General features: G+C 35.9%; 1 protein-coding gene across 11 annotated transcripts in view; it reads right to left on the bottom strand.

Moving 5' to 3' along the window:
- U2SURP (U2 snRNP associated SURP domain containing) overlaps positions 1 to 12115 on the bottom strand; it is a 50017-nt gene that overhangs the window by 9410 nt on the left and 28492 nt on the right. For all 11 annotated transcript variants that reach the window (XM_072933255.1, XM_072933258.1, XM_072933256.1 and 8 more), the window contains 11 exons: positions 11612 to 11716; positions 10364 to 10430; positions 10108 to 10271; positions 8853 to 9015; positions 8266 to 8345; positions 7151 to 7238; positions 5430 to 5552; positions 4381 to 4537; positions 3959 to 4054; positions 3298 to 3364; positions 2167 to 2329 (listed from right to left, as the gene is read on the bottom strand). In XM_072933255.1, coding sequence (XP_072789356.1) covers positions 2167 to 2329; positions 3298 to 3364; positions 3959 to 4054; positions 4381 to 4537; positions 5430 to 5552; positions 7151 to 7238; positions 8266 to 8345; positions 8853 to 9015; positions 10108 to 10271; positions 10364 to 10430; positions 11612 to 11716 — 1273 coding nt within the window. The remainder of the gene's footprint in view (positions 1 to 2166; positions 2330 to 3297; positions 3365 to 3958; positions 4055 to 4380; positions 4538 to 5429; positions 5553 to 7150; positions 7239 to 8265; positions 8346 to 8852; positions 9016 to 10107; positions 10272 to 10363; positions 10431 to 11611; positions 11717 to 12115) is intronic.

The raw sequence follows: 12115 nt of genomic DNA, 5'->3' as shown, positions 1-12115 counted from the left end.
TTCTTCAGTGTTACGGGAAAGGCTCTGCTCCTGCTAAGTTCAGGAAAGAATTCAAACTTCAGAAGGATTAACAGGGGCATGAGGGAAGCAAACAAAAGGTTACTAACTTGCCTCCTCTGATGGCACCAGTCTCATGGCTGAGGCCAAAGTTTGTTTTTCACTTCCCTTTCTCCTTCCAGCTAACAAGCTTAATTTATTAACTGTGCCAAGTGAAAGAATTGTTGCTTTATTAATGAATTTCCAAAAAATGCACGAAAAAATGTTTTTCAGCTTCCCTGGCAGTCACTGTGTAGACTGTGCAGCTGGAGAATTAGACTTTACCAATTTTTTTGCCAAATATTTTATATAACATTTTTTACAGTGCATATTAGATGGCATAATTGTTAAAGCTGGTAATTGGTTGTTTTTTTCCTCAGCTCCTTTCCTCAAATTTAATAATGGATGTGGGTTTTGGCAGGGATTGGATACACACTAAGAAGAAACCATGAGTGTGAATGCTTTGAAGTAGTACAGGGAGTACTCTCCTGTCAATGACAAACTTGAGGAAAATTTTAAGTACTCCTACATAGTGTCTGAAATGTTCTCAAAATAAAAAAAAAATCCTTTTCTGGCAATTCCAAAAGTCTGAATTTAAAATGGTAATTTACTTATCAAAAAGAATAAAATGCAAGCATGCACTTGAAAAACTCAAATGTTTGCCACCCAAAACTTTTACTGACAGAAGACACTGCTGAAAGAACTTAAAACACTTGTGCAGTGTAAAACTGACAAAGGTTAAAGAAAATTGCTACCTAATCTGCCTCCACAACTGCCAACATAACATCTGTAAAACAGACACTCAGTCTGAAAGGAGCTCTTTCCATAACTGCTACAGTCAATACTACAGCAACATGAAAATTAGTTTCATTTGTACTTTCATTAGTCTAACATCATGTATTTTCTACAAAGATACTGCCACCATGAGTCAGGTCAGACATAAATCCCATTCAGCTTCTCATATTCAGAATTTATTCACTTAATATGGCTATTTATCATGAACTATCAAACTTCTGTGCAAAACAAGAGATTTCTAAGTAAGAGTCTATTAATTTCAATAAAATCTGAATAGTTAAAAGGAGGCATATTTAAGAGAAACACATTTGTGACATTCTAAAGTATTACTGGCCGAACATCTCAGAATATTACAGCACTTTGCTAATGTCTGCTTTTACTAACTAACACAGTATTGCACGAACAGGTAGGCAGCCACAATTCCACCTTCAAAACATCACCTGTCATTTGGAGCTGCTACAACTGAAATATGCATTTAGCAACTTCTTAATATCATTTTAATGCACTGAACAGAAGCTACAAGAATTCTGGTATTCAATGTTCCCCCAGGTCTGAATACTGAATACAAGCCAAGAAGTCACATAAAATTTTAAACCTGATTTTATATGGCAGTATATGTCAGAAAGGCTTCACTGCTATACAAATCTTGTGCTAAATTCCAGTTCTACTTACCTTCTCAGTCAAACACAAGCTCAGAAGCCAGAACAAAGCCATAACAACCTCTGCTGATTAAGCTTAACAGCTACACTAACACCTGGGTTTGGAGAAAGGAGAGAAGAACCAGGGAGCCCTATGAACTGCACACAGGGCTTAAATTAAAATAACCTCCAACTCCACAACTATGTGGGATAGCTGCAGCTACTTCTTTGTTTGATGGCTGAGACAGTGAAGAGACACTGTTAAATGCAATAAAACACAGACACTTCGAGGCAAGAAACAGAGAAAACAAGAAAGATAGAGGACTAAGGTCAAATCCAAAAGTTAATCCCAAAAGTTAATTTTCCAAGGGGAGGAAAGTGTAAGGGCATCCAAGTGATCTAAAGTTACAGTGGTATTGAAACAGAACACTGAAAAAGAACAGTTATTTCATTTTCAACAGGCAATATGTCCTGACATTATTTTTCTTTTTTCCTCCATTATTTTAAATGTAAAAACCAGGTAAGGGTGTGAACAAACAAACCTTTACAAAAATACACCAAACTACAACAAAAACCCACTATATAATAGGACTATAATTATTTCAGTAAAAATAACTCCCAATCGTATGTAGAGAACTCAGGGTGGGCTGAAGACTGGAAAGGTACAGAAGGGTGACACAAAACACCCCGTGCTCACCTCTATCTCTCTGAGTTTGGCACGCTTTTCTTCACTCATTTCTGAGTATTTGACTGATGACTTGGATTCAGGCATTTCCTCTTTAATAGGATTGGAATACATGTGTTGTTCTTCTGACTTGGAACTCTGTGTGTCTTCTTCATCTTCACTTTCTTCTTCTTGACTTTACAAAAAACATACAGAATTAACTAAGATGTCACAGATGTCTTAAGTATATATGAAATGCCCTATTTCTCTTACTTAGTTTTTAGGATTAGTTACTAGTTTTGAAACCTGTTAGGTTAAATTACATAAGTCTGCAGGTACAAATCAGTCTCCCTCTGTGAGATAATTCATTCTCATTCATTAAACTGTTAGTTTTTATTACTCACACAATTTACACATATCAAAGAAACAGAGCACAGAAGAATTCATTACATTTACAGTTATCAAATACATATCTATCTCAGCTACAAAAGGAAACCCACTCCCTCAGCAGAAGTTTTAAGTTCTGTAATGGTATATTAATAGAAAAACAATATTTACTACATTTGCTTTTGGGAGATAAACCTGAGAGATGGCAGACACCCAAAATTATATTCCCAGACTGGCCACTAGAGTGCTGCAGGACTCCATGCAATGCAGGAAGTATTTACAGCATTAACTAACAGACCCTCTCACCTGCCTGAAGTGCAAAGTAAAAGACAACTCAAAACCAGCGTCTGCTGGCATGGAGCCTATCAGCATCCAATGAAACACCTCAGAACATGACTCACTGTGCTCATCTCAGCAGCAGAAGGAAGAGGTTTTAGATTCATTCATATATACCTGACAGCAAGATTTCCATTCTACTACCTTAGCACTTACTATTTGATGCTGAATTCTCAAATCAGCATAAATTCAAATATTGTAGTCAACACCTCTACCAAAATATGTAATTTATCACGTTAGAAAAAATCATGGGGGCTGAAAGCATGCTGCACTAAAATCCTGAGTTTTCTCCATTTTCTTATTTTCCTACTTTCAAAATTTCTTTTTTGTTCTATTCATGTAGTAAATAACATATTTATCTTATAAGGAGTTCCAAAGACAGACACTCAACCTTAGATACATAAAATCAGTATGTTTTAATTAGAATGAAAAAGTATTTACTTTTGAATTTCCTCCTCCTCAGATTCTTCATGTTGGTCAAAAAGCTCCCACTTAGAAGTAGTAACAGCTAGAAGAGACAGTAGGATAATTTTAACAACAAAAAAGCTACCATCTAATCTGAAAATTAGTATTTGTAATATAATTATACTAAGATATATATATATAGTCTATAACATATAATAAGAATTACACTGTGGTAAAATTTACCAGCATCTAACACTCAATACAGACTTTCTATTTCACAAAATATTCAACCAGCCCATTATCAGAATATTTACTATTCACGGCCTATCATACTGCAGTAACTTCTTCAAAAGCAGACAAGTATTTGTCAGTTTGTGAAATATTGTATCTTAAACCAAGATTTAAAAAGACTGCCAGGCACATACCCAGATTTCTTTTAGTTTGTTTTCAATATTTATTCTTAATAAAGTGGAAATTACTTTTAACGGCTGATAGATTATTGAAGTACAATAACCATAATGGAACACATTATTTTCCTTTTTGGTTAAAAATTCAGTGAACAAGTTACAACAGAAAATCCTGCTATGTTACAACATGAATCCTATTGGCATTTTATCACAGATCAGCTGAAAAAAATCATTACCTAAGTGACATTATGCTTTGAGTTTACTTCAGAAAAGATACTTTCAGAACTAACCTTGAGCTTCCAGTTCCGATTCATCCACTGCTTCCCACTTTGAAGGGGCAACTTTAAATATAGGCTCATTCTTTTTTGAGTCTTCAGTTGTATCCACTGGTGAAAAAAGACACACAGAAAACTTAGAAAGCATTCAGAAGCTGAAACCAAAAAGTACTAAGATAACAGAATTAAACAATGAAAGAGATTACACAATCTTAGTATTTGCAAAGTAAAGAAAACAAGTAAAGATGTGTAACATCAGAAAACACCTCGTGTGTTTCTGAAGCAATTACTATCTAAAGACAGTAGAGCATATTGAAATTAATCAACACTTTACAAAGCTACACGCCAGATCAATTCTAGGCTGTATTTCTAAAAACTGCGCAGGAAGAAAAGATCCAAGACTGAAGAATCAATCTGAAAGTTGAAATATTTCGTACAAGGAACTCCATCAAGGTCATCATCCAGTGATTTAATTGGTACTCCATCCAGATCATCAATAGGAGCAGCATCAATAGGAATTCCATCCACATCTTCTAGTGGAGCACCATCGAGCTCTTCCTCAATGGGAGCACCATCAAGATCATCTGGTACTTCCTGAAAGCAAATAATAGTCATTATTTCAAGTACAAATCTACATTGCTTTTTTAAACTTCTCTAACTATCAAATAATTTATTTTTAAAGAAGCACTTTTATAAATACCAAAAGATCTACTTCAACAATTTTTGCTATGAAGTATAGTTGTTTATTGTAGAGGAAATAACACAACGATATCTTCCTATCAGAAATTATAGGCAAGAACTTGGAATTTGTCCACAATGTATTGGAAGCTTTCCAATACCTATATTCAAAAGAAGAGCTCTTAAGTTGAGGTTTATCTCAAAATCAGTCAATTAGAGTCAGATAAATCATACTTCCCTGATAAGAAATTTTGCCCAAGACCAGTAAAATGAACAACTGACACAAACAGCAGGAACACCAATTTAAGGAAATCACAAATTATAAATACAGCTGTGTATTCTAACTTGTTAGGTACAGGTACTGTCCTTCATGTGTGTGTTCACCCTGCTTTTCCACTCCAAGAAATCAGCTTTAGTTAAATTATACTGCAGGCTTCCCTCCCACTGCTCTGAAAGGCATCTTTCCTCACAGTGACAATGCCTGAAACTCCACTCAGAATTCAGAGACAGGTATTACAGAGTATTTCCAGCACAAAGGTAATACCTGTCATTCTGTACTAGTCTTTGCTCTGAAACAGTTTCACAATATAACTCACCACTGCACCTAATATACAGGCAAGAAATACATGAACACAATAAACAGTATTTGCTTTTGAAAATATGTTACACCTCTATTTAGGAGCAAAGGACTTGGAAGAAAGAAAGGTCTATTCACCATAAAAGAGAGTAAAATAATCCATGCCAGCTCTATTTTATATTAACACGTTTTTTTCTGCTGTCTGTGAGTATCACTCCTGAGGTCACTTACCTCTGTTTCTTTATCTTCCATTATATTTACAAGTCCCAAGAAAATATTCTGTAGTTTGATCAGAAATGGTTCTGGATAGATTGCCCAGTCTTCCCATGCTCGGAAGCATGTCATCACCCGTTGCTAGAAGCAAGAGGAAAAAATAAATGCTAAAATATTTGTATTGTGAAATTTCATGTGATGGGAAAAAGACCACAGAGAACTACTACTGTAGACAACTACTCTTAAATAGTTCCATACTGATGTATATTGTAATGATACCATGCTGGAGAAGACCAGTAATTTTACAAAAATATGTATTTAGGAACATTTTAAGTAATCTCACTTGGGTTTAATTTTCCCTTGAAATTCCTATTACATTATCCATTTTGGCTGTTGCCACTTCTATCCTGACAGTAAATTTCCTTCTGCCCCAATGTTCAAAGCAGGTGCTTCCACCAAATCTAAGAGAAAATATCTGTTTGCAAAATAAAATAACTAAAATTAACATTGGCTTATACTTTATAATTAACATTGGCTTATACTTTATAATTATATATTATTGAACTGAAATTGTGTTCCTACTTTCATTTTATTCAGCCTGGACAAGGCTCTGGGGAGATTTTAGAGCCCCTTCGAGCACCCAAAGGGGCTAAAAGAAACCTGGAAAAGGATTTCTTACAAGGGCAGGTAGTGACAAGAAAAGGGGGGAATGCCTTTAAACAGAAAGGGGCTTGGTTTAGATTAGCTATTATCAAGTAAGTATCCAGTGTGAAGGTGCTGAGGCAATGGCAGAGAAGCTGTGGCTGCCCTGACGCTGAAGTGCTCACGGCAAGGCTGGATGGAGTTCTGAGCAACCTGCTTCAGTGAAAGGTATCTCTGCTCATGGCAGGGGGCTGGAACAGGTGATCTTTAAAGTCTCTTCCAAATCAAATAATTTTATCATTTTTCTTTTTAAAAACAGTATTTGAAAAGATGTGCTTCAGTTCAAGTTTGACACATTACTGAAGATGTAGATAGATTAAAAAAAATCTGCCTCTCTTTATCATGTAATTTAAGAAAGTTTTAAAATAGCAGGTAACTCAAACCGATTCCCAATCTAGAGCAATTGAGAGAAGAAGGGGGACAACCAGGATGAAGATCTTAATACAGACTAACTAGCTACTCTGGTAAGCTATATATTTAAAGCTTCTGACTGAAAAACAAAAAGAAAGAAGTGCAGAGGTATTGTAAAAACAGAAGGAAACGGGTCAAGCATGAGAAGCAGACAGCATTTGACCTCAAAAACCACTTTCAAGTATCCATGGTAATACTGCTTATCAGAACTCTAAAATAAAGCCTGACACAAAAAAGCCATTTAGAAGTAACTTTATGCTGTTCTGCCCAGGAGCTTCTTTCCCACACTGAGCACTTCCACACAAGTTCACCTCTGAAACTGAAATACAGGTGGCCCTGAACAGAAAGAAAGCTAGAAAGCCTCGTTTGCAATTCAAGTGATAGATAAGATATCCTCTCAACTCCACAACTCTACATCTGCTGGTACACTTCAGCTGGCAGATGCTCATTTCCTTCCTTAATGGCAAGGCTATCCTTGCAAAAGAGAAAGCTTTTAAAAATTAGTCTTTTTAAAGCCTCAATAGGGACCTTGATGTCTAAGCCACCTATCATAGTACGTAATCTCTTGTGCAGGAACATCTATTTATGTGACTTCTATGTCATGTAAATAACAATGAAATACATACCTTGAAATTTTCAGACTGTAAATGGCCTTGTATTGTACGGTAAGTAGCATTGAGATCAGAGAATATCTGACATAATTTTGTTTCAAAACTAGAATTAAACATATACATTTCTTTAGTTAAACTTTGTAATATATGTTTTCTGGACATACACAATTCATGAAAATACCTGGGACACAGGACTCAAAAGCACAAGGTTCTGATCCTTATAGTAGCCATGAACTGAACTATAAAGCAAATATGATTACTATATATTAAATCACCTTGGACAACAACAGAACTGTGAAGGGAGATCTTCACATCTGCTGCAGTCTCTTTATACACCCTGGAAAGATTGGAGGACGATAAAAGCAGTTTTACAACCTTAAATAGAATGAAAGAATTGTCTCAAAATTCAATCTGTATTTAAAAAAAAAATCTTAGTTATACTTGTATTCTAATTTATTCAGTGAGGCCCTCAATGAAAGCACAGTGAGCAATAGCTGCCCAGCTTCCCTTGAGCTTCTCACAATGTGCAAAAGATAAACCAGCACAACACAGACACACTGCAACAGGAAACACCAATTGCAATCACTAATTTTGTAACATGCTGAGTATTTCCCACCATGCTGCCCTAACAGTACAGACTCCAGGAACTAGACACAAACACTTAATATGACAAAAATACTGTCCCATGGACATTTTTCCTAAATTCTGCTCAGCACCTTAGAAATAAAGTATGTAATATCACCTTATACCTTATCCAAAGTTTATGGAAAGTTACACCTTCCACATTTTAATAAAAATAAATCTGTTTAAAAATTTACTTCTTAGCTTGAACTATACCATATCTTGAATATTATCTCCAGGCTCTTTCTGTCAAGAGGCACATGAGGTATTCTCACCTTTACAGAGTTCCATGCAAGTAGTCTCTTGCATAGGGCACATATATTTTTTGCATTACCAGCATGCTACATCTTACACATTTTCATGCAAACAGATATAAATGTCATCAGTCTGTAATAACAGTAGCACAGAAAAGTCTGAATTTTCTACAACCACGTTTATCCAGAAATGTACATATAGAGATGAATATAAGAGGGGTTTTATTAACTGCCAGTCACCTAAAATATACTTACAATTTTCTATAGTAGGAAGCATTGGCAACTTTAGCTGAAGAGTTGTATAATACATCTGACACTAGATACAATCTTGCAATCTACAATAAAAAACAGTCAAATTAAGAAAAGTCCAATTTAAATTCTTCTGAAAATAAAGGCATTTTCACAGAAAGAATACAAGACAGTTTAAACTATCTGGAAGTACCTAATTAGAATTAAGTGTAGCACGGCTATATTATTAATAAACATGCTAAGAGGCAATTAGCCCCCTGTTATGCTGTAAGGGTATGAACTACTGTAACATATCATCACAGCATTACAAAGGAGAATCATAGCATTTCTGTTTCAATTGCCTAATTTGAACAGATCATTTCACTGTTCTTAATTTCCCAGTAAGGCAGAATATTACTTACAAGCAACTTCAGCAAGAATAAAAAATATGTAACAAAATTCCGCACCAAGAGATAATACTTAAATTTAAGTCCACACTTCAGTACAAAATCTTAACACTACACAAACTTATGAAATAATGCTTGTAAATTGCATGCACATGCTGCTAATTGAGCTCCTCCACCAAAATACAAGATTATAGAAAATCTCCACACCTTCTTAGGAAGAGGAGTCTTGAGGATGGACAATGACTCTGTAATGCAGTCCACAATTTCTTCAGCAGCTTCCGCATTATTTAGACAGAAAACCATTGCGTCACCAATGTCGTTCTTCCGAGGTGTTAACCCACGTAGAATTTCCTCTAGTTTGTCCCTCTGTCTGAAATAGCAGGAATTTTAATACTTTCAATATGAAATGAAAAGTACTTTTGTGAATTTCCATTTAACAATGTTTTTTTGTTTTTCCATCATTAGGAGAAAAGAAATTTTCAATACTTTTATATTCTTTGCCCAAGTTCTTTAAGTGGTTCATGAATTTCTGTGCCCATACATAAAGTGAAAAAAATTCTCACTCAAGTCTTGATACCATACAGAAATCTAGGAAAAGTAGCTGAGAAATACTTAATTAAACACATCAGCATCTCTAAAAAAGTAATTATCTTTCTGAATTTAGTTTAGGCCTAAACCAAATGGATAACTCTAAAGCATGCAAGTCATTTCTGCTACAGAATAAGAAACACTAGATTCAGAAAGCTAGTAAACAAACAATTACTTCAACATTTTCCTGACCTCTATATGCAGAGAACATTTTAAAAATATTCTCTTTTTGAGCCTTTCCAAAAGAAGGTATAAGAAACAAACTGTGTATTAAAACCTACAGAAGCATAACTGTTGTGGTAACTATGATTAGAAGAATAAAACAAACAAAAAAACTCCACACGTTAGTAACACATTTGTAACAACAGCAGCAAAATTAGGAAAAGCAGGTCTCTAATTCCACTACCACAGCCACCCCCAGTACACTCACACTTCACAGCAAAGAACTCTGATGATCTCTCTCTTCCTGTTTATTAACAATGGCTCCCAATTTTAATTTCTGATGAACAGCATCAGTAAGTTAAAATCACAGCAACGGTTTAGTTTGTGAGGTCATAACAATGTTAAGAAAGATGTTACATATCCTCAGCTACAGACAGCAGCAGAAAATTTGGAAAAAACTCTCATCTTCCTAACCCCTTTCAAATTAAGGGACAATAACATCGGAATGACAAAGCTTACCAATCAAGAATGTATTTAGCAACAAGTATGATCAGAAGCACTGAGGTGAAGAGACACTTACTCAGACATGTACATAATACTATGACAAGTATGACAACTTAGGGCATGACACATTAGAGGTACAAAAACACAATGAGCAAACCCAGGCAGACCAGCTACCAAGGCAGCACCCTCCATCAGTGATGGTACATACTCTTCCTTAAGTGCACCCTTCTTGTTCGGTTCCTCCACAAACGCTTCCGTTTCTTGCTCTTCTGACATCCCGTGCAGGTATGGATTCAATGGTGGTGGCCTCCAGAAGGATCCATTTTTGAACATACGGAAATCTTCTGTCCTCCACTTGGTTGGAGCATCCCCCTATGAAAAAAAAAAAAGGAAGTATTTTTACTTTGGTGTTATTTTACTTCACTATGCTTGAAGCTATGAACTATCACTAAAATTCTACTTGCCTGAAGAATTGAATAAAGCTTCCATCTATAATACACATGGGCTGGAGTCTGGTTTTCAAATAAAAACCTAAACCAAAGAGCAAAGGAAAGACACAGAGCATATTACAAATCTTGAACTGACACAAATTTAAAAGCAGCAATGAAAAACAAAACCCAGCCAAACCCTGTTCCGAATCCCATCTCAGTTGCAGAGAGAACACAAGGAGCTAAAATCACGTACACACACAGCACAGCCAGGCAGAACATGTGCAACTGCTCCACACACTCATACACACACACACATGCAATCTGCAGAGAGCAGAGCTCCCCAAGGCACAGCACTGCTCAGAACTCAAGAGCAGAACAAACAGGGTCAGAAAGAACAACTGTGCAACCTCACAGCAAAGCAGAAAAATCATCAGTGTGAAGAGTCACTATAGGAGCAACTGCAGCCTCAGCACAAGTGATGGAGGAGCTTGCAGTTGCATAGTGAGGTCATCAAATACTGAATGACCTGAAGTTTTCCACCAGTAAACTGTCTGGCAGAACGCTGGCAACATCTAATGGAGAATGTGGGGGACAAGCAGCCCATTTTTAATGGCCTGGATATTTTCACCTGCCTACTTTCTCACTTTACATATAAAAATCATAATGAAGCACTTCAAACTTACTGCAAATAAAACACTGCTAAAAAGTCATTTAGCACTTCCCTGAAAACCTTTTTCGAGAGACTGCAATCCATAAGAAATTTGGAAACTGGACCTTTTTCATTCCATTAAGGACAAGTGCTCGAAATTCTCAAAACTTCCCTATGTCAGCTGAAGTTTAATTCTATTATAATGGACATAGAAGAAAACTTACTCCCAGCTCTTGCTAAAGATTAAAATATAGGCTCCAGGAAGAATGGACTTCACATTGAGTTTGTCAGTTTGGGGAAAGAGGGGAATTTTTTCTTTTTTTAAAATGTATGCTACTGCTTTCACTGATTGCAGATCCCTCAAAAGAGTATGTGTTAAATGGTATTTATTTAAATACACAGAAATGTATTATATTGTGTGTGTGTGCACTGTTTTACTTATTTATATGTACACCATTAGTAACAACTGGAATAAAAGTGTGTTCTTCCTTATAAAAGGACAGTACAGCCATAGGTGCACATAAAGAAAAGACACAGCAAAAGTCAGTCTTGTTAGTATTTCAAGAATGCAGAATATTAACAAAAGTGAAAACAGCCGGTGATATTTGCAAGTGAAGCAATGTAATAAGCACCTGAACATTGGGTTGTTGATTTCTCGGTTCATGATCATGGCTTCGAACATGGGCCCTTCCCGAACCACAAACTCTATCATTCGATGTATCAAAGCGAGCAAATTCCTACAACAACAACACAGTTAAAGAAAAATTGATTCAGACCTAACACTATATAAAACTACACTCCACCTAAGATACTACAACTGTGCAGGAGATTATTTTGCTGTATTGTTAAGAAATCTGTATAAAAGTTAAGGCAACATGGAACATATTATAGCTTTGCATCACAGACACGGGCATTCTAAAAATCAAACCATGCCTAGCAGTGGTGGAGTAAGAATTTAAGAGATCTCCTTCCTAAATTTCCATGGCTTAGCCTACAACCATGTCTTGCTTAGCAGAAACCTGATACAAAAATATGGGCACCTGAACACCAAAGTACAATTAGATATCAAAAACTAAGCCCTCATCTACATTGTCTAGAAGTAAGACTGAAGTGTTAGCTGAAGTTCCAGAGGGGAA

Source organism: Taeniopygia guttata, chromosome 9 (assembly GCF_048771995.1).
Source record: "Taeniopygia guttata chromosome 9, bTaeGut7.mat, whole genome shotgun sequence".
In the NCBI taxonomy this organism is placed as follows: domain Eukaryota; kingdom Metazoa; phylum Chordata; class Aves; order Passeriformes; family Estrildidae; genus Taeniopygia; species Taeniopygia guttata.
The sequence above is the reverse complement of the archived record's forward strand: the minus strand, read 5'-3'. Positions and strand labels throughout refer to the sequence as shown.